Source organism: Ctenopharyngodon idella, chromosome 5 (genome assembly GCF_019924925.1).
Source record: "Ctenopharyngodon idella isolate HZGC_01 chromosome 5, HZGC01, whole genome shotgun sequence".
Taxonomy (NCBI): domain Eukaryota; kingdom Metazoa; phylum Chordata; class Actinopteri; order Cypriniformes; family Xenocyprididae; genus Ctenopharyngodon; species Ctenopharyngodon idella.
In genome coordinates, this window is record NC_067224.1 from 26810564 (window position 1) to 26833498 (window position 22935).

At 36.4% G+C, this 22935-nt stretch overlaps 1 protein-coding gene across 3 annotated transcripts in view; it reads right to left on the minus strand.

Moving 5' to 3' along the window:
• abca2 (ATP-binding cassette, sub-family A (ABC1), member 2) overlaps nt 1–22935 on the minus strand; it is a 71076-nt gene that overhangs the window by 3562 nt on the left and 44579 nt on the right. For all 3 annotated transcript variants that reach the window (XM_051892632.1, XM_051892631.1, XM_051892633.1), the window contains 36 exons: nt 22731–22827; nt 21550–21723; nt 20959–21061; nt 19486–19600; nt 19167–19357; nt 18892–19042; nt 18552–18756; nt 18278–18436; nt 17558–17738; nt 17173–17385; nt 16890–17086; nt 16485–16664; nt 15753–15928; nt 15505–15625; nt 15140–15421; nt 14361–14573; nt 13064–13166; nt 12609–12934; nt 11653–11866; nt 9428–9533; nt 9226–9337; nt 8971–9031; nt 7399–7573; nt 7175–7290; nt 6905–7052; nt 5849–5972; nt 5627–5759; nt 5419–5539; nt 4680–4858; nt 3779–3920; nt 3366–3500; nt 3121–3224; nt 1830–1922; nt 1636–1738; nt 817–954; nt 410–619 (listed from right to left, as the gene is read on the minus strand). In XM_051892632.1, coding sequence (XP_051748592.1) covers nt 410–619; nt 817–954; nt 1636–1738; nt 1830–1922; nt 3121–3224; nt 3366–3500; nt 3779–3920; nt 4680–4858; nt 5419–5539; nt 5627–5759; nt 5849–5972; nt 6905–7052; nt 7175–7290; nt 7399–7573; nt 8971–9031; nt 9226–9337; nt 9428–9533; nt 11653–11866; nt 12609–12934; nt 13064–13166; nt 14361–14573; nt 15140–15421; nt 15505–15625; nt 15753–15928; nt 16485–16664; nt 16890–17086; nt 17173–17385; nt 17558–17738; nt 18278–18436; nt 18552–18756; nt 18892–19042; nt 19167–19357; nt 19486–19600; nt 20959–21061; nt 21550–21723; nt 22731–22827 — 5601 coding nt within the window. The remainder of the gene's footprint in view (nt 1–409; nt 620–816; nt 955–1635; nt 1739–1829; nt 1923–3120; nt 3225–3365; nt 3501–3778; nt 3921–4679; nt 4859–5418; nt 5540–5626; nt 5760–5848; nt 5973–6904; nt 7053–7174; nt 7291–7398; nt 7574–8970; nt 9032–9225; nt 9338–9427; nt 9534–11652; nt 11867–12608; nt 12935–13063; nt 13167–14360; nt 14574–15139; nt 15422–15504; nt 15626–15752; nt 15929–16484; nt 16665–16889; nt 17087–17172; nt 17386–17557; nt 17739–18277; nt 18437–18551; nt 18757–18891; nt 19043–19166; nt 19358–19485; nt 19601–20958; nt 21062–21549; nt 21724–22730; nt 22828–22935) is intronic.

Consider the following 22935-nt stretch of genomic DNA (forward strand, 5'->3'; position numbering starts at 1 on the left):
CATTAACTTCTGAATCACTTACTGACTGGATGTTTATGATAATGTGTAGATAAAGATTCACAAAATAGTTTTAAATTGCAAAAAACACTGTTTTACCTTACAAAAATACACTACTTTATTCTTCCACAGGTCTACAAAAGTTAATGTTAACTTGTGAGATCAGTTAAACAGTACAATTAATTTCTTTCATACACTTCACTTTTTTGACATTACAGCAGCCACAGTCTGATTCTGAATCCATAAGAAGCTCACCCGAATTGTTCTTTATGTCTTTATAAATCATAACCCAAGAAGACTGGTAATACGAGTAAAAGAGCAATAAGTCTTATGCAGACTGTGCCAAGAATTTAAGATTTAATTGAATTGAATCTCATTAAATGAAACACAGATTTTATGTCCCAAGTCTTACCCTCTCTTCCTCAAAGCTGATCAATCCTTCGTCATCATCACTCTCAAGTTCATCTGGCTCTTCGCTTACAAGAGCGTTGAGTTCTGTGTTAGCGGGACGAGGCCTGAGGATGCTTAGCAGCCGCTGCAGTGGCGACTGACCAGCACTAGATGGGGAACTTTCTTGCTGTTCTAAGTTATCACTTTGCTTTTTTGCAAAGTTAACAAAGACCTAAGAAAAGATAATAAGATATTACTTTTTCTTGTTACAGTATATGCAGCTTTTGGGTTAATATTGTACACATTTAGTTCTTTTGCATCCATATAATGGATTTTGACCAGCTGTCAGTCAAAGAAACTACTGCTTAATTCACTTTCATTACTTCACTCTTTCTTTATTACTGTATCATTTCTCTGAGATATACTTACGTTGTCCAGGGTTGTCTGGCTCACAGAATAATCCTCGATGCTCAGCACCTCCACCACCTGCTCCATTTTGCTAAAGACCTGAGCCAGAGAGATGTTCTCTGACTTCAGCTGGTACTGAATCTTGGTGTGGTGCCGCTCCTTAGGTGAAGGAATACGCAGAAGTTTACAATTTTTACTGCAAGCGAAGCAAGCTCAAAATATACACACATGTATGCTTAGTTTTGTCAGCATTGCACAAAAACACCTTGTGAGAGCTTCTTGCAACTTTCTACAAATATGAAAACTCATTGTCTTATATATTACAATCCAAACTGATAACATAGATCAGCACGGGTGTCCAAAAGCTTGAGCTGAAAGTAGAGTAGCTTGAGATAGGACACGGATGTAAATTTAATACACAAACAATATCTATAAAACTTTTAACAACCTCGTTTTTAAAGGGTGAAATTTAAATATTACTGAGTTAGAACTCTATTCTTATTTAAATTAAAAAGTACTCCAATTAGATCACTGCAGGTAAAACCACACATGGCACCTCACTACATGGTAAAAAGTAAAAAATATTGTTTCTATATCTAGAATGGCTTTATGGTATTTAGTCTATAAAAACATTTAATATAAATACGAATGCATAAAACTGCAAGTTTATGCAAAAAAAAAAAATAGTCTGTAATTTGGCCTCACACAACCTTATCTATTTTCTTAAAGTTTTATGCTTAAAAGTATAAGGTACAAAAATCAACTTAATTCAAAATATATTATATATTCTGCCAAAAATACTTTGTATTTTTAGTACTGAATATTAATCCTTTGATGCACCTTTAGGACGGCCTCTGGAAAATTTCTGTTGAAAAACCTTATCACTTCCTTGACACTAGTGGTGGTCTTAGTGCGTACTGTTATCATGTATCCATCCCCAAATCTGAAACAAATAAAAAAAGAAAAGTGTGGTAAAATGTATATGTGCACTGCACAGATGAATCCCATATTTTAGTGGCTAAGAGTCTTCAAACCTGTTTTTGAGATGCTGGATGCTTCCCAAACACTTGAATCTGCCGTTAACCATGATGCCCAGTCTAGTGCATAAGGCTTCACACTCCTCCATACTGCAAATAAACATATCAGTACATTACAGAGCGAAAGGTCACTGCTATTAAAATTAAGGTAACACTTTAGTTAAGGGTCCAATTCTCAGTTAACTAGTTGCTTATTAGCAGTGTTGGGGAAAGTTACTTTTAAAAGTAATGCATCACAATATTGTGTTACTAATTGCGTTAGTTACATTTAATGAAAAGTAATGCGTTATATTACTTTTGCGTTACTTTTTCTCACCTGGGCTGGGCTTGCTTGTTTGTTTGTTTTTTAATAACAACAAAAAAAGTTTTATTTTTGGCAAATGTTAAGGCTCTTTCACACCAAAAGTGAAATGAATAAGTCTCAGGCTGAAGGAAATGCATATTTACACCTGTACAGTAGAGGGCGCAGCTCAAACAAACCTTTCAGCTGTGCTGCCATTCTGGATCGCAGAAGAATAGGATACAGGAGGAGGAAGTTCAACACTCTTAATCTTAAGTAAATTTTGCTTATTAGTATGGTTGAATTAGATCATTGAAGGTCAGCAGCAAAGACACTGGTTAATAAAGTGAGATTAAATATATAAAGTACATGTGTAATTTAATATAGTTAATTATTACAGGTTTGCATAAAATTCTGAGATTGTATTTCACTGTTTTTATTCATTTTGAGGAATACTGAATGTTTTTGTGCAAGTGAGATGAGTAAATGCATATTCACATTTAGTCTAGAACTACAATAACCGTCATGTTCACACAGCACACAACTTCTCGGCACCTTATTTCTTTCAACATGAACAGGACAGGAGAGCTGTCAATCAATAAATGTGAAAAAGTAACTTGCGTTACTTATTTGAAAAAGTAACTTGGATATTTTGTTGTAAATTGAAAAAGTAATGCATTACTTTACTAGTTACTTGAAAAAGCAATCTGATTACGTAACAAGTTACTTGTAATGCATTACCCCCAACACTGCTTTTTAGCATGCATATTACTAGGATACTGGCTGTTTATTATACTTATAAAGCACATTTTAATGCCTTATTCTACATGACCATATTCTACATCCCTTAATCCCAATACCTGAACTTAACAACTAACTTACTAACTATTAATAAGCAGTAATTGGGAGTTTATTGAGGCAAAATTTGTAGTTCTAAAAATCTAAATCTAAAGTGTGACCAAAATTAAATATAAAAACCGAAAACAAAATTTCTATAGGTTACCACACCTGTGTGACGTCAACACTACAGAACGTCCTGTCTTGATGATGTCAAGAATGAGGTTCCATAAGAACCGACGAGCCTTTGGGTCCATACCTGTGGTGGGCTCATCCTGTAATGACAAACAAGATCATGCTTAGACCTGCTTACAGTAATTAAACACAGCTCAGTTGTAAAAAAATTACTGATTAAGAAAATAATTTTTGCAGTGAGAGTGGAGAATGGTAAGGGAAGAGTGACAGGCAGATCTAACCAGAAAGATGAGTGAGGGGTATCCAATCAAAGCAATAGCTGTAGAGAGTTTGCGTTTGTTGCCTCCACTGTAGGTGCCAGCAGGTTTGTCAGCATACTTGGACAACTCCAACTTCTCCAGAGCCCACTGAACCACCTTCAGGACACAAAGTGAGAGCGAATGAGAGAGAGTGAGATATAACAAGATAGTAGGAAGAACTCATAAAAAATGTGATATTTTATTCTCGACAGTAAGTACACATCTAACAATTAACTTTAAACTGCAGTTAACAATTATAGATTGATAAGTGCTTTTTCAAAGTGATTTCAAGAGAGCTTTCATGAGCTCTTATCCATACTTGACTATCACCGATAAGTGCATGACAACCATTTACAGAATGCTGTGACTACACAGAGTTGTGTCTGTGTGCTCACCCGTTCCTCATCTTTCCAGTGGATGCCGCGGAGGCGTGTGTACAGCTCCAGATGTTCTCGAGCAGTCAGGTCATCAAACAGAGCGTCAAACTGTGGGCAGTAACCGATGCTCTGCTGCACTCGTAAAAGCTCCCGCAAGATACTGCAGGACAATGAAAGACTCATTCTGACCAAGCCATTTACATTAGTAGTACATATACAACATGGATTAAATAAGAAAACATCAAAAAGATTTAACCCATCTATCTATCTATCTATCTATCTATCTATCTATCTATCTATCTAACACTAATTAAGTTTTTTTTTATGTTTTTCAAAGAAATCTCTTACGCTCACCAAGGCTGCATTTATTTGATGAACATACAGTAAAAACAGTAATATTGTGAAATATTATTACAATTTAAATTAAATGCTTTGTATTTGAATATATTTTAAAATATTATTTATTTCTGTGATGGCAAAGCATTCTTCTTGTTTTAAACAAACAATATTTATTGGATGTTTATGCTTAAAGATTTAACAAAACTGTAAAACTACAGTATCAACTTAATTTAAGATATATTCTATATTCTGTCAAAAAATACCTACTGAAAATTAATCAATAGTGTCGTTAGCATAGACACATGCTAACATCAAAACTTCCTTACAATAGGTCAATTTAAAAAAAATTACTTGAGAAATAAAATTGTATAAGATAATAAGACTTGTTTGAATTAAGTTTCATTTTTATTATTCCTGGGCAAATTGATTTTCGTTTGTTTTAAACATAAATTATTGGTTTATGCTTAAAATATAACAAACAGAGTAAAAGAAAATCAACTTTTAAGTTGTATTCTATATTCTTCCCCAAAAAAAACAAAAACAAACAAAAAAATCTGTTATGACAGTCTGAATGTAGCACCTGTGTCCCTGGATAAAGGCTTCTCCCCCAGTTGTGCTCTCATCTCCTGTCAGCATTTTGAAGGTGGTGGTCTTTCCTGCTCCGTTAACTCCCAGCAGCCCAAAGCACTCCCCAGGACGGACTCCCAGACACAAACGGTCCACTGCCAGGATCCGGCCCATCTTACGAGACTTGTACACCTGTAAGGAGACGCAGGCTCTAAGAACATCAGATTGATGGGTTCAGGCAAAGACTATAGAATAACACAAGACGTGTCACTCGTATTGTTTTGAATGGGAGAAAGTGCAATGCACAATATGGCGGAATAAGTCCCGCCTTCTAAATAAGAGCCAATCACCAATTGGTAAAGTCATCGCGTCACTGCAGCGGCCGTTAGAAGCTCCGGTTCCTATAGAAACAGTCAGACGCGCGCTTCCTATAGAGACGCGCAGTTAGCTTGATCTAGCCTGAAAAAATGCCTTTTTTTGTCATGATTCAAGCGTTCAGAAACAAATTGAAGAGACAGTTGTTGTCAGATTTCATTGGTGATTTCAAATATTAAATTTAATTGAAACATTCGCAAACAGCTTTGGAGAATTCAATGTTTCCCCATTCAAAGATATAGGAGCTACACTTGCATGCCCGAGAGGCATTTCAAAGATGGCTGCCGAGTGAAATGACTTGTCTTAAAGGGACTTTGATTCAGGTCTGATCAGACAGGGTTAAGAAAAAGTTTTTGAAATGTCATGGAGTGCCTGACCTTGGTTAGGTTGTCGATCTTCAGCATGTCACTGTCAGCATCTCCCCTCAGCACTCTTCGTCTCTCACAGGCCACGTCAACATCATCGTCATCAACTGGCTGACTGCTGACAGGCACTCTCCTTCAGTGAGAAGAAAACAGTGACCTTTAGAACATTTTCCTTTTTAACTGTCAAAGACACACACATTGTATACAATGAAACACTCACTGGGCTTTCCTGAGGAAGTTGTACTGGCACAGAATTGTAATGAGAAAGCCAACAAAACCCTCAATGGTCATTGCCACCAGTCCCCGTGTCACAATGTCCCATTCAAATGGAGACTTCACCTTATCAAACTGGCCTGCAGGGAAAAGAAGGCATTTAACCATTTGAAAAGAGAAAAAAAAAAGTCTTCAACAGTGCCCTGGGATGGGGAACGCACAAACACACCTATCTTGGCGTAATACTCATTGATATACTCATTGTAGGCCATCTCCATCAATCCATGACCAAGGTTATAGTTAGGAAAGATGAGAAAACAAGACTTCAGATAGCTGTTTACCAACTTCAGATCCTAAGGTAAAAAAATACAAACAAACATATATTAGTGATAAAATGCTACATTGTTATAAGATATTAAACATTAGATACAATCGAAGGTCAAGAACACTGAGGTGGGATGGACCAAATCCACCATTTAAGTAAGATGCAGACATTTCATCAAAATAATGAGCATTACATCGAAATAACGCTTTGTCACAGAAAACAAAACAAAACAAAAAAAAAATTCAAAAGGAAAACACCAAGAAAAGTGCATATGCACCCTAACCCCATTGCTAAATGGGTCAACTTTTTGTGCAAATAAAAAAATGAAAAACAAATAAAAAAATAAATTTGCAAATACATTTACATTTGCAGCTCCCCTACAGAGAAAAACATATGAATATTTTATTTAATATAAACATTATATTTATACACTTTGATGGATTATATTTATTTATTCTGAATTATTTATCTGAATATATATTTTATTTTGAATATATATATATATATATATGTATCTTATTTTGATTTATTAATAGGATATTTAGATAAATGAATCAAAATAAATATACAGTAATTCATCAAAGGCTAAGGGGTTTGAGAGTGTTTTTTCCATTTACAGGAAATGTTTGTAATTGGTCAAGGTATAAGAGAATGGTCTGCCATATTTAAAAAAAAAAAATAAATAAACTTTGAGAATGCTATTTTTTCCACTTTGAGAAATGACATTAAGCCAATTGGCTAAGAATCAGACATTTGGGAAATTTCCTTTTTACAGACATTTGATTATGTACATTTTAAATTGCATAATATTTTACCTAACATATTTAATCATTCTGTCTAAACTGAATTTGTGTCTTGCCATTGCCTTTAAAAAAGCAACAGGACACCAGTTTATATACAATATACATGCCATGAGTGATAAAAATGTATGATGCTAAACAATTTCTCTCTCTGATGTACCTTGTCATGCTCAAACAGCTGTAGGAGGAAAGTGGCCACCGTTGCTGTGATGCCAATGAAGAGATTAATGACTATGAGGAAAACATAAGCAGTGCTGGGCACCTCAAACCAGAAAGAGGCTGGATACATGATGGGGGTTATAGACCAGCTAGAAAGAGAGAGTGAAATGTCACATTTTATGTGGGTTTTTCAAGACTAATAAAAATTTTATTTAACAATTTAACAATTTTATTTATTGTCACTCCATGTCTTCATGCAGAAAGAGCTTACCCATAAAGAAGGAAGAGAGAGATCACTGCCGGGAAATTTGTAGGTGACGTGTACGCAGGAAGGTCGAACACAAACAGAATTAGGACACAGCACGTGGCTGGAACCAGGTAGTTCAGCTAGCGAAGAAAGGACAAAAGAAAATTGTGTGTAAACAATTTAGCCCTCAGGGCTGTTCTTGTTTGTGAATAGACACCGAATCCCACATAGTCTCTCGTTCACCCTACCATGTCCCATATGTAGTTTGCTAGCCAGTAAGTGACAGGGTCACATCCACTGACAAACTGCAGGTGTTTGGCCTTGGTGGATTTTTCTGCTACCAGGAAGACCACGAAACTCGCTGGCACAAAGGACATTGCTACAATGATGAAGATGGCAATAACCACATCAGTGCCCTGAAGCCTAGAAAGAGATGGAGACCGGATATTAAATCAGAAAGAGCTTTTTAAAAGAGCTTTTCTCTAAAGGGCTGGCTCTCAACGAGGAACATATTGCCAACTGAAATAAAACTGAAATAAAAGCAGTACATGACATAAAGCCTTTACAGTAATTGGTTAAGCACTAGTTTAAGACAAACCAGAGCTGTACGCAATTTAAATTTTAATAAATCATTTTTTAAAATAATTTTTAACTATATGTACAGTATATATATATATATATATATATATCCCTAAAATAGCTATTTAATGTTTTTGTTTAGATGCGTATATATATATATATATATATATATATAGAGAGAGAGAGATATATATATATATATATATAGAGATATATATATAGATATATATGCGTGTATGTATGAGTATATTATATTAGTTAAAAGTGTTAACCAAAGGTAAGCAGGGTTGGTAGTTTTGTTTTTTTGTTTGTTTAGAGAAAAGCCTTTCTAGGGATCTGAGATGTAAATTAGCATATACAGCATATATTCTCTATGTACAATGCATATTTTTCAGCTCTTTGGCTGGAATCATGTTTTTTGTACTGTCCCTATTTAAAGTCATTATGAAATCAAAATTTACCATTTTTATTTATTTATTTTTTTAATATTGTATAGTCCCCCTGTAGTCATTAATTTTATCACTTAAAACTTATCTTTGATCACCAAAATGACATATTTAAACATTTTTTTGAGGAGAAAAAAATGTCTTCATGCCTTAAAATGGCTTAAATGTAACTCTACACCCTTGCTTCATTTAATATACGCAGATCTATGAATATGCTAATTAGCCCTGCCTCCACTCACTCGCACGAGCTCAGAGATCCACACGGTCAACTAACTGAGCTGCACAATGGTATCGCTTTTTACAACATCGGACACATAACAGTAATTAATATGATTAGCCTTTTGCTTGACTAGCAACACATTATTAGCTGTTTGAAATTATTAGCATTATTAGCCTTCTAAAATTCTTAGAAATGCTTTGAACAACTCAGAACGTCAGTGGAGAAAGTCATATAGTTCATCATACCGTTGTAATATACATCATATACCCGCTATATTGCTAAATCTACCCGATTTTTCATAACAGAAAAATCCCCTCTTGAAAATCCCCTGCTTCAAAGCAGTCATGGTTAATGATGGAATGATTGATCTCAAAATCAAGTCCCACCATTTTTTTTCTTGTTCGAGAAGCAGTTTTACTCAGATATACTTCACAATAGGGAAGAAAAGACTATTGCAACTTCCATTTCATGGAAGTTGCATTTATTCTTAAAATAAACCAACAAATAAATAATAAATAAGCAATGAGTGTTTAAAGGGTTGGAACAGGAAGCAGAGAGGAGAGTAAGAGACTTACAGATAATCCAAAGAAAGACTGGCACTCGTTCTGTTCATGGGATGATTGGTCACTGTGATGCCTGTGAACGTGAGCATATACAGGATTTTCAGTGCATCTAAACAATCTTTATGACAAAAACCAACAGAATTAAGATGACTTAAAAAGAAGTCACAATTACAGAAAAAGAAAACTGTCAATCAAAGTTTTCAATCACTGTTTCTACATAAACACTCCTAGCTAGTTAGCTTCAGTTAATTCAGCCGGTGAACTCACCGTATGCAGCAGGGTTTCCTTTACTACTGGGCAGATTGGCTCTGAGGATGGCATTGTTGAGGACATTTAGGTAAGTGGGCATACTGTGATATCCTTTGTTATTGTAAAGCACCTGCAGATCAATACAAAAACATTAAACCTATGATGAAATATTAGCTATAAAAAAATATTAGCTATAAAGGGAAAAGATGCTCTGACTTGCCTGTGAGGATCGCCTCACTGCTATTTTGCGCACCATAGGTTGTGTTTTTCTCCCGAAGGATGCTGGGACAGATTTCTGAATGTTTCCTACAGTAAAGCCTCCATATCTACAGGATAAGAAAAAAAAACATGCAGTTTTGAGTTAATTTGAAAGGTAAAAAAAGTCTAAAATGGATGAGATCTTAATTTAAAGTTGGCCTGAAATGGAAATTCACCCTATCTGTTTTCTAAATACAATTTTTGTTCTTATTGTGAATGATTCATCCATGCATGTTTCATTTTCAAAAAAATGTTTTGACATTGTATTTTTTAATTAAAATGCTGACCAAAACAGTCAAAACTCAATATTCTAGTGCACTTTGTCAGACTTCTACAATCATTTAGTCCACTTAAATGGCACTACTTTTTTAAATTGACCTAAAACACACATTCAGATCTGCTTCCATCCAATCAACAACTATTAGATTGAACCAAGACCGCCTTACACTTTTTTCTTTGAAAATCCATTTGACTCGAATACAATACGTAAGAAAAGTTCTGTCGCTACTTCTGTTACATCGAGACTTTGGCCCTATCCCAAATGGAACCCTAAACACTCACGGCCTTCCTACGAGTCCGCACTTTCGTGACGTAACGCCGCTTTGACTGTCGGGAAGAAGTCTGCCGCGGAGCTCGCACCAGTGCGGGCTCAGCAAAAGTGCGCATCGAGGGCGCATATCGGCCACAAAGGGGGCGCTCGCAAGCACCCTTCTGAAGCCTAAAATTGACAAATGGGACACCCTACGGTCTCGGGGACTTAACGGACTCGCGCACACGGCAGCCATTGTAAGTCCACAAGACCGAAAGTGCATAGAAGTGTGCCATTTGGGACAGGGCCTTTAAAGAAGTCATATTTTGAAAAAAAAAAAAAAAAAAAAAAGCATTTTCCTTAAAGGGTTAGTTCACCCAAAAATGAAAATTCTGTCATTTATTACTCACCCTCATGTCGTTCCACACCCGTAAGACCTTCGTTAATCTTCGGAACACAAATTAAGATATTTTTGTTGAAATCCGATGGCTCAGTGAGGCCTCCATAGCCAGCAATGACATTTCCTCTCTCAAGAACCATTAATGTACTAAAAACATATTTAAGTCAGTTCATGCAAGTACAGTGGTTCAATATTAATATTATAAAGCGACGAGAATATTTTTGGTGCCCCCCCAAAAAAAACAAAATAATGACTTATATAGTGATGGCCGATTTCAAAACACTGCTTCAGGAAGATTCGGAGCGTTATGAATCAGCGTATCGAATCATGATTCGGATCGCGTGTCAAACCGCCAAACTGCTGAAATCACGTGACTTTGGCGCTCCGAACCGCTGATTCGACACACTGATTGATAATGCTCCGAAGCTTCCTGAAGCAGTATTTTGAAATCGGCCATCACTATATAAGTTGTTATTTTGTTTTTTTTTGGCGCACCAAAAATATTCTCGTCGCTTTATAATATTAATATTGAACCACTGTACTCACATGAACTGATTTAAATATGTTTTTAGTAGTTTTTCATTGCTGGCAATGGAGGCCTCACTGAGCCATCGGATTTCAACAAAAATATCTTAATTTGTGTTCCGAAGATTAACAAAGGTCTTACGGGTGTGGAAGGGCATGAGGGTGAGTAATAAATGACATTATTTTCATTTTTGGGTGAACTAACCCTTTAATGTCTAGAAATAAGTGTTCAATACACTACACTACAATAAACAACATTCAAAACTCAAAGCGTCTCGCCAGTCCACAAAGTCCATTTATCGAAATTGAACTGCACAAACTGCTCGTCCAGAAAATATTGGTTTGCAGTGATGTCATAAGGATAAAAACACAAGCACATTTATAAATGACCAATCATATTGTACCATATTACAAAATATCCAGTATTCAGCAACTTGGACTGCCCTGTCACTTTGATAGCATTGCAAAGAGGCTCATTAAAAACTTTATTGGATCTGGCAGCAAACCCACAAATACGGAACAAGTGTTTCACATTTAAAGAGGGTGTTTATATAAAACTCTTAAAGGTACAGTACCAAAAAAAAAACAGCCATCTTAATTCTAAATCTCTCTGCAGCTACTAAAGGTCTAAATTACTATGTTTGTGGTGTAAAATACTTTAACAATAGTAGACCTTAGGGAAATAAATAAAATAGTATATTATGATCACTTTGACACCCTTTCAGAAGATTACCTGTGTAATCTGAGACGATCAGAGGTGTACAGGAGATATTCGGACACGTTGCGACCTGTGATGTCCACCAAGATGTCTCCGGTTACTACCTTCATGAGGGGTGGTCGGCCCCCGACTCCACTGGGGCAGGAGAAGCCCGTGCCCTGCATGGAGCAGATACAGCGCACCGGCTCTCGAATGGTCAAGGGCAGTGTGGGGGGGGAAGTCGCCATCTCTGTGGGAGCACAGCAGGGTGAGAGGAAGAATACATATTACACAGCTTCAGGGAAAAAGACAGAGTCGGCACACAGGATGTCTCAGAATAATCTACAATTATGCAAGGAAAATACATTTTTCACTTTTAGCATTAGTCAGCAGGTGTGCAGCACAAGAATTAATTTCTGATATCATCTCCAAATTTGCATAACGTTCAGTATGAATCACTGTTTTCTTTTATATTTATTGGCTGCCGATCAGTGTTCATTTTTTTGTCAGTATTTCATCATATCATACTCATTTATTTTTGTCATTTTTACTAAAAATTACTAAAATGGCATCTATTAATAATATTTGATGAAAAAGTGCAAAATAAACCAAATTAAACTGATCAAAAGTGAACAAAAGGTAAAACATTTGTAATTTTACAAATGACTTCTATTTCAGATAAATGTTTTGAACTTTCTATTCTTCAAAGAATCCTGAAAAAAGTATCACAGTATTAAAAAAAAAAACTGTTTTCAACATTGATAATAACAAGAAATGTTTCTTGAGCATAAAATTAGAATGATTTCTAAAGGATCATGAAAATTTAGCTTTGCTATCAGAAATAAAATGTATTAAAACAGAAATGGATATTTTAAATTGTAAAAATCGCTAAAAATTAAGATACTGCAGCACTTTTACTTTAAATTTATAATGTGCTGAGCTTTGATGAAAAGAAAACAAGCATATTTAACCATACACCTGTAAACTCTGACCTCGGACAGTAGTAGGAGGAGCGGCAGTGTAATTCCAAAGGCCATCTTCAAAATGGGCCTCTGGGTCATCAGAGGGGGCAGGAGAGGGCGGCGGGGGCACAAAGTTTGATAAAGGTACACCCTGTGTGAAGGAATCCAAACACATAGAGTCAAAGTAGCGGGCTGCCAGGGTTTTGGAGTTGTTTGCATAAGGATTCAGAGTTTGTGCCAGTTGGTCCAGAGTGCTGTTGAAGGGAGTTTTCAGTACACAAGTCGCACCAACTCCAGAGGGTAGACGGAGGGTATTAACAATTCTCTGTGGGCCTGCGTCTGGAGAAAGTTTACTCCTGAAGCAAAGAAAGGTTGAGAAAGATTGAGAGAGATGATGTGTGTGTCTTCATTTTACTTTTAATACAATCAGTTCTTACTGTAATTAACTGGCAAAGAAGTCTTTAGATATTTAAAGTGTTATTTACCTGTACTGAAGTCTGTCTTCATTGGCATAAGGGATGAAGTTTCCACGAGGCTGTGTGTAGTTGTGATACTGAGATGGAGACAGAATCAGTGGAGGAAGGTCACCTACAAAACCAAAGAGAGAACATCAGATTCAGAACAGCCTTCACTTAAGGCTAATTAAGATCTGCATCATTTTAGTGCCAGATGTCCACTGCTCTGATTAAATTATATCCATAAAGATATATTAAAAATGATACTGCCCCTTAAAACAGTTCAAATCAAAGTTAGTGGTTCTTTCATTTGGAAAGCATTTAATGCTCACCAAGGCTGTATTTATTTGATCAAAACTATAGTAAAAACAGTCATACTGTATTGTGAAATATTATTACAATTTTTAATATTGTTAAATAATATAAAATATTTAAAACATCTGTTTTCAATTTTATATATTTTAAATAATTATATTGTAACTAATTCCTATGATGGCAAAGCTGAATTTTTAGCAGCCATTTCTCCAGTTTTCAGTGTCACATGAAGCACAAGAAAGATTTCTTATTATTTTCAGTGTTGAAAACAAGCATGATATTTTTGTGGAAACTGTGAAACTCAGATTTTTTTTCAGGTTTCTTTGATGTTCAAAAATGTTCACAAGAACAACATTTATTTGAAATAGAAATTCATTGTAACATCATAATTGTCTTTACTGTTATTTTTGATCAAAACTTACTGACCTCAAATTTTAAATGGTAGTGAATACATTATTTTTCCATTAGACTTCCAACAAAAATAACTATATTAATATATATACAGTCAAACCAAAATTTATTTAGACACCTTGAACATTTCATTCATTAATACAGTTTATTCACTATAGTTTAAAAAAAAAGGTAATAAAATACGACAAGATCTCAGAGTTAAACTGTGTCAGAAACAATTAATCTTAATTATGTCAGAAAACACTTAAGCAAAACATGGTCAGGTCAAAGTGTCTGAATAATTTTTGGTTCCAAATTTTTATAAATTTTACTGGTAGTCCACTGTATGAAGAATTTCTGGGTATAATATGTCACAGTTTACTTTATTTTGCTATACTCACTTACATAAATGAACTAGTGACCTGCACCCACTAGTAAAAATATATCAAAAATATCAAAAATGTCTGAATAATTGGTTTGACTATATATAATGTTAAATACCTTGATATAAAATTACTTATGTTGTGATATAAGATTGTGATCACACTGCCAGTTCCTACCTTCACTATAAAAACAGCACATACAACAAATCACAACTCAAGGTGCCCTGTGTCCTCCTTACCAATCTCAGGCACAGATAGAGCTACAGTCATGGCCACACAGACGAAGAAAGCAGGCAGCAGGATCTGTGAGAAAATGCCCTTGGTGTTCCTCTTCGCACAGTGAAACCTTTTCACTATCAGCCCGTGAAACTGCCGAAGTTTCAGCCACCAGCCCTCAAGCTTTAAGCTGCCCTGGCCGTCCAGTATGGTTGGCTCCGCAGAGGACTCTTCATCTGGAGCACAGAAGGTATATAGTACACTGAGTGGTAGGTAAGCACTTTATCTGTTACCTCCAGGCCATTCAGAGATGCACTTGTCTCACACAGACTTCCGCTTTATGTGTCCAGAAGCGGCAAACAGCAATAGACAAAATGTTCTTTCTAAAAGCTTCAGAAAAAGATATAACCGCAAAAAGAACTGGCTCCTAGTGAGTTTCTGCCCTGTCTACCAACACAACTACCAACTGAGCTATGAATGAAGAAAAGTGTCTATAAATATTGCGCAATTAAATAAAAAAAGAATAATCATTAATAATTAGGGCTCTCATTTGATTAAACATTTTAAAATACTTAATACAATTTATTTAATAAAACTTTTCTGTAGTTAATGCATAAAAAGGAAATGACAAAGCTAAATAATATTTAATTATGTTAATAATTTGTTATCTTGTAATCTGCTATTAAAGGCAGGGTAGGCGATTTGTTCCAGAAACCTTTTTTGTTATGCTGGTTAAAAGTCTCTTCACATCCTGAGAGCAGTCACGTCACGTCACATAACATAACGTTAACATTTTCTTCACCTCTGAGACTGGCTGAGTCAGGATCCTGGCCGTTGTCAAACAGTGGGCAGTAGTCTCCATAGAAGTCAGAATAGAGTCCCCCTTCATCCCCTCTCACTGAGCCCAGAGAAGAGCCGGACTGTAGGGACGCTTGGCTTGGGCTCAGCCTGGAACACATCATCAGGTTACTGAGCTCCACCTCTGGCCGGATCATGGCAGCAGCTGGTGCCCCCTCACACTGTGGCCCTCCTAACAGATTAGAGGGCTTCCCAGCTGATGCTCCGCCGGGAGAGTCCTTCATATCTGACAGAGAAAAAGAGAGAGATATGAAAAATGAACCATAAATAAAATCTCATGGCTTCAACAGATCTATCTGACCATCTAACCTGCATCACTGTTCTCCAGTGACAGATCCTCTTCTGATACCTTCAGAAAGACTTCCTCCAGTGTGGTGTCCATCACACCAAAGCTGGTCAAGGCCAAGCTATCCAAACTCTGCTCCAGAGCCTTAGGAAAACACACCCAACATATGTGCCCATCAGCAAACGCTTCATATTCAATTTAATAAAGATTTTGATGATATCAAATTATCTTTCAGTCTTTCCAACTGTCTAAAAACATTGTTAGTGTGTACCTGAAACAGCCTCTCGAAACAGCCTTTCTTGACAGCCTCTGACGGTAGGACATAAGAGAGCTCAGTGTTGGAGTCAGATACCAACAGGCAGGAAGCAATGTACTGACGGATGAACTGTGTTACTCTGCTCTCTGAACATGGAGATATCGAAGAGGAGGGAGACTGGCTTGACTGATCTGAGAACAGAAACATGATGTTGGGCCATGGCAGATGAAAGAGCAGAAGAAGAACTAGGAGATTTTTCTTCTGCTCTATTGATATTTCATTGTTTATTTATTTATTTTTTTCATAGAGACATCAGTACCAGTATCAGTATCAGTAATACTGGCCTTCATTCATTAAAAAATGCCATTAAACAAATATTTAAAATATACTGTCTTTAAGTTGTTTCTACATTAATTTGGAGAGTAACTGTGAAATTATTACAACATAAAAATATTAAAAACACCAATGTCTTTAATCATGATTAATTACAGAAAAAAATGTGATTAATTAGTTAATTTTTTTAATAAATTGACAGTTTTAAAAGGTTTAAAAGTTTTAGTTTCAGTTAATAATTGCATTGATTTATAATTTTAGAATATATCAGGGAATTTTGGTACATTTATTGACAGGAAGAAATGTGGGGAATCAAATGATGTGAGCTGGACTCAAACTCTCAATGCCCACATGACAGCTCAGACATTAATAATTACAATTTTCTAAAATGTGCAAATCCACAAATGAGCATACCTGCAGTGTGTGAATCACTCTGCTTCTTGACAAGTGTGAGTTTGTAGCCGTCTCCATATGTGCTCTTGAGGAACAGTGGAGAACCGCAGCACTTGAGCTTGCCATGAGAGATGATGGCAATACGGTCTCCCAGCAGATCAGCCTCATCCATGTGGTGAGTGGAAAGCAGGATGGTGCGACCTGCTCACACACAGATTCTAGTTTTGGACTGATCATGAATTTGGAAACTGATTCAGCATATATACTACCATTGAAAAGTCTGAGGTCAATAATATTTCACAATATTATTTTTACTGTATTTTTGATCAAATAAATGCAGCCTTGTTGAGAATAAGAGACGATTAATATTACCGACCCCAAACTTCTGAACGGTAGTGTATTCGTCATTAGTAATGACAGGATCACCTTGTTTATATTTAAGGATGAGGTCCCAGATCGCTCGACGGGCATATGGGTCTACTCCTGCCGTGGGTTCATCCAAAATCACTGCCCGAGACCCACCTACAAATGCAATCGCCACCGACAACTTTCTCTTCATCCCCCCAGACAGAGTCTGAACCAGACTGTGACGCTTGTTGGACAATTCAAGATCTTCTATCATCCTGTGAATTCCAACACACAAACTCTGTGAACCTGGGTATGGGTATGAATAAGTAAGTGTTGACAAAATGCGAGTGCGTTAACCCACTTGTCCATCTCCTTGCGAATATCTTCCTCAGCCATGCCCTTCAGACGCGAGTAGAACCACAGGTGTTCCTCCACACTGAGCTTGTCAAACAGAACATTGTGCTGGGGACACATGCCCAAATTCTGCCTGATGCGCTCCATCTCTGTGCGGATGTCATGGCCGTATATGGTGGCAGAGCCAGAAGTGGGTGGAAACAGTCCTGTGAGAATGGACCTATGAAAGATTCATTGGAGAATAAACTTTCTGCAGGACACTTCAGTTTCATACATACATCCAATTTTCAGGTCGTAGGGTGCCACTGTCAGCCTCAATAACAAGCACAGTATGGGTTCAGAGAGTATAAACCACTCAAACACAGTATGAAACACAATATTCTAACACTCACATAGTGGTGGTCTTGCCAGCCCCATTGTGTCCCAAGAAAGAGACAACTTGGTTCTCATGAAGGTTTAGGCTCAATTTGTTTAGGGCCAGTTTTCTGCCCGTCTTGTAGACTTTGGTCAGTTTGTCTATGCATACCACCAGCGGCAAGTGACTGGGTTCTTCTTCAATTCCACGAGTTTCCTCTGAGCAACAAATAGACATAAATTTAGTAATAAGCTTAAATTTTACTTTATTTTTACACAACACATGCTAACTTTAACAAAGAGTGTAAGCTGATAATGTAAACCGAATTTAAATGTTTGAAAGACGGTGTGAAGGTCAAGATGGACAGAATGATAGAACGATAGTTAGAACAATAGATAGAAAGATACAATAATAGAATGATGGAATGATAGAACAAATGATAGAACGAATGATAGAACGAACAATAGGACGAACAAACGATAATCAGTATGTTGGCTTGACAAATATAAATAGTAATATAAATAATCTAAGCAGGTTCTACATTTGTTTCAATATATTTTTACATTTTAGGAGGATAATTGTTACTTTTTATAGATTCATTCCTAATTGTGTCTTTTGGCTCAACTTTTCAAATACACCCCTGATTCATTCAGAATTACTAAGTCAGAACTGTTATCTATTAGCCTACACAGCCTATCATTAGTCTGTTATCCAAAAATGTCAACATACAGTAACTGATCCGAATCAATAGTCATACCTGAGCGTCTGTGTTCCATAGCACAAGCCTGGTCCTCCTCCATCACACTCAGCCTGGTGCCGCCACTCCACGGCCAATCCCATGTCTCTATGCGGCCGCTACCTAACCAATAGGATTTCTGCAAGGGAAAATACCATGGCCGGGGTAGTCCGTACATCCCTGGAAGAGAAAAAAACATTAAGAAAACCAAAACCAAATACCGTAAAATTGTTACTGAACAACAAGAACGTGGGCAGTGTTTGCACTACACAATAATAACAGCACTGCAGCTTACCTGGATGCACAGCCTCTATATACCAGGTCAACACACCGTATACAATGGCATCAATGGTTAGCATGACCATAGACAGCAGGAGGTTGAAGTCATCGCCCTCTACAGGTGACTGGTTGAGAGTGCGCCACTGGATTCCCACTCCAGCAACTTCATACAGGGCAAAGTACTTAGACCCCAGACCGAACGCTGTGGTAGACATTAAAGACTGCAGACACACAGAGAGAGAATCACAAATGAGAGAAATGTATGCAAGAACAATAGAAAAGCCAACTACGATACCAACAAACACATTACGGCAATGTATTGGAACATAAAAGGGATTCATGGGAGGTCTTCATACCGCTATGCACTTCTCAAAGGCAGTGATCTTGTCATGAGCCACCTCTTCTCTTATGGCCACGTACATGTAGGGCACATAACTCAGAAAGTAGATGATTCCTCCACATGCTGAAGCCAGTTTGGCTTTAGAGTACAACACCGACACTAGGAAACTTCCCCAAAAGAAAGCAGAGAGAACATTTACATGACATTGAACAACTTTTGACTATTGTTACTTGTTGAAAAATTAAAGTAGGTAGTGAGGGAGTAAAAACTAGGAATGGCACACTCCATTACCAGAACATGATGGTGGCGACGGCATAGACTGTAAGGAAGAGCCAGATGATAAAGGGATCGCTGTGTAGGAGGACTTTGCCGTATTTCAGTATGGCAGTGAGGGCCGTCACTGAGATCGAAAGCTGCACAAATCCTGTGATGAACCAGGCTACCCAGTGCACTGCGTTATTCAAGCCCATCATCTTCATCACCTGTGGTAAAAGACCTTGCATCAACCATGGCACCACTCTCAATCTCTCTCAGGTTTATTAGGGACACTGCTTCAGTTTCTCAGAAGAGGATTTTTTGTTTTAAAGGACAGTTCAGTCTATTCTCTCACCTCTTTCAGTCTTTGCTCCTTCTCTGCTACGATGTGCTGGATCATCATGGCCACAGAGTAGACCCAGGATATGACCATACACAAAGGCATCATGTGCTCGATAACAAACAGGAAACTGCAAATGGAAACATTTTTTTCAACTCCTCACCTCTACCAGTTGATACATACCTAGTATTCACCCCTAAAATGCTAGTAGCTGTAACTACTTATGAACTCCACCAGTACAAAGCTAGTATTAACCAGAGTTTGTGAGATGTTCTAGTACTAGTGTCTTCATTAATCCCCTTGAGACATTTGTCTTCAGTGAATTTTGGACACAGGCATTCTAAATACACAGAGGACTAAACTGAGGTAAACTCAGTCCATTTGCTGAGCACCGTGGCGCAACACAATGAAGCACATGCCAACGGTTCAGGCATTTAATAATTAAAATTTTCTAAAATGTAAACTACCATTTAAAAGGGGTCAGTAAGATTTGTTTTAAAGAAATTAAAACAGATTCATCAAGGATGTATTGTATCAAAAGTGACAGAAAAGTTCTTTTGAACTTTCTATTCGTCAAAGAATCCTGAAAAAGAAAATGTATCACAATTTCCACCAAATCAGCATATTAGAATGATTTCTGAAGGATCATGTGACACTGAAGACTGGAGTAATGGCTGCTAAAAATTTAGCTTTGCCAACACAGGAATAAATCTAACATTTTAAAATATATCAAAATAGAAAAGGGTATTTTTTCAAATGCAATAATATTTCACAATATTACTGTATTTTTGGCCAAATAATTGCAACCTTGGTGAGCATAAGAAACTTCTTTTAAAAACATTTTTTTTTTTTTTTTTTTTAAATGATACTGTTATGCTGGCAACCTAAACCTAAGTATGGCCTGAAGGTAGCATCAAATTCTTGATTTTTGTACCACAAATATCATTTGCTCCAAATGAGCAAATGATTTAGAAGATCATAACACTCAGGATGTTTATACATTACGACTTTCTAATTATTATGGCTTTCCTTTAATGGTAGTAACAAACATCAAGGATTTTTTCCTAAAATCTACCCACATCTGTTTGGTCTTAAATGTATTAAGAAGTGGATCAGAAGAATCACACCACGAAATAAACTAAGATGAGTCTATGATTGTCCTCTTTCCCCTGAAGGAGACTGACTAATGCTGTGTCATCTGCAAATTTAATGCTGAGTGGAAGCAGAGCGGGAAGCTTGCGTGATTTAGCCTGGAGCGAGGGATGTTGTTTTTTTTTTTTGTTTTTTTTTAAATCTCAGCATCTGTGTTCTCTCTGACTCCATGATCATTCAGAAACCACTCCATCACATGCATAAAACACATTAATACAATGCAACTCAACGTCTGCAATTCACCATGTCTTAAACACAGCGTTTTAGGCTATGAGCAGTCAGACTAAAAGAAAAATGAATACAAAGTATACAATAAAAAAGGAAGACCAAGCTCACTCGTCTCTAGTGTAGCATGGATAGGGAAACATCTGCACATAGTTTCCAGGCTCCACAACATCATGGCCCACAAATGTGTTTATGATTGCCCTCTCAATCATATCTAAAAGAGGAAGAAACATGGAAATGTCAACACACACCATCAAGTAAACAGAACTGAATTTACACACAGCAGCTTCGAGTTATTGTAATGAGGAAAAGCTTTGATCCGCTTTCTGTGCTCCAGAATAAGCGCAGCTTTCACAAAAGCCAAACCAGCACTTTATTGACCGGGGCACTAAGCTTTACATAACCAGGTGCACTTTTTACCAGAATAACTTTCATTTTGAATAAAACATCAACTTCATTCCACTTTTCCCATGCCAATTCAGTGCACTGTGGATGTTGTTTCAGAGCAAACGATTTATTGCTTTGTCAACAGTTTTGTAAAAATTTTGCACAAATGGCAGAATAATGCCAATAAAATCAAACGTTTAGAGTGCTCACAGCTTAAGTAGTTTACAGCAAATACAAAACAATATCTGTTTTTGGATATCCTATCCTATGAATACATAATTTTTTACAAAGTCCTGCTAAGTCTTCTTATCATACCTTGGATCCACACAAAGCCATAAAGGAAGTAGAATTTGCCTCCCGTGTTCGGCCCAGGACGCCAATAAGCTCGGCGGATTTCATTGGTTTTCTCTGTGAAGCTGGAGTTCTGTCGAATCTTATACATAACGTGGGGTGGCAGAGATCCATCTTTATTGGTCTGGAAAATCACACCTAGAGAGAAAGCACAGATTAAACATATGGCTGCTGGCTACATTTAACAATGTATGACTAAGGGCTAAATGAATCATGAAAATGTGGTTTTAATGTGGAATGGATGGGTCAGTCAGTCACACAAAGCTTGTTAATAAATGGCTGAGTCATATTTCACCCCAAAATCATAAGAAAAAAATAAGGTCACACTTAAATTAGAGTCCAATTCTCACTATTAACTACGACTTTTGCCTCAATAAACTCCTAATTACTGCTTATTAACAGTTAGTAAGGTAGGTAGTTGTTAAGTTTAAGTATTGGGTAGGATTAAGGGATGTAGAATATAGTCATGCAGAATAAGGCATTAATATGTGCTTTATAAATACTAATAAACAGCTAATATCCTATTAATATGCATGCTAATAAGCAACTAGTTAATAGTGAGAATTGAACTCTAATCTAAAGTGTGACCTTATTTTTTTCTATACTTTAAGAAGATAAAGACTACATTGTGCATTGCAACATTATTTTCAGGAAATTTTTATCCCCTCAATACAATAAAAGCAATACAATATTTTCAACTGATTCTCACCCTTATTTTTTACTGCATTTTATAGTTATATACACACCACACAGTAGAACAATATTTAGTTATATGATGTTTTATTTGATTAAAATACAGAACAAATACATTTACAATTTACAATACAAATACAATTTACAAAAAATAATTGACCATTTCAATTATATTATTTATTAATAATATTATTTCAAAAATAATAATTTTTCACATTATTGCAAATAGAAAAAACTTTTTGCACTAAGGAAAATGTGTTTCATTGCCATTAAAGTACTGTCACAATGTAAAAATATTAGTTTCTGAATATTTGCTTTATTTTCATGTATTTTCTAAACACAATAAAATATCTTATTTTGATTTGTGAGTGCAATATGACCAGCACATTTTCTCAATAAGTTTCATTAGAATCAATTGGGGAAAAATTTTATGAGATCCATTTATTACTTACTTGCAAAGACTGAGACATTATCCTGGTAGGCCTGGTTCAGCGTGTAATTGACAATGCTCTCTTCATCAGGGAAGCCTCTGAAGATATCCACACTGACCTGAGGAATATAGAATCAAAATTTATTTCTCGCTGGAAAAAAGTCAGAAATATATATTTTCCTATCATATGAAGAATGCAAATGACTTTTGAAAATTTGTATTTGTGT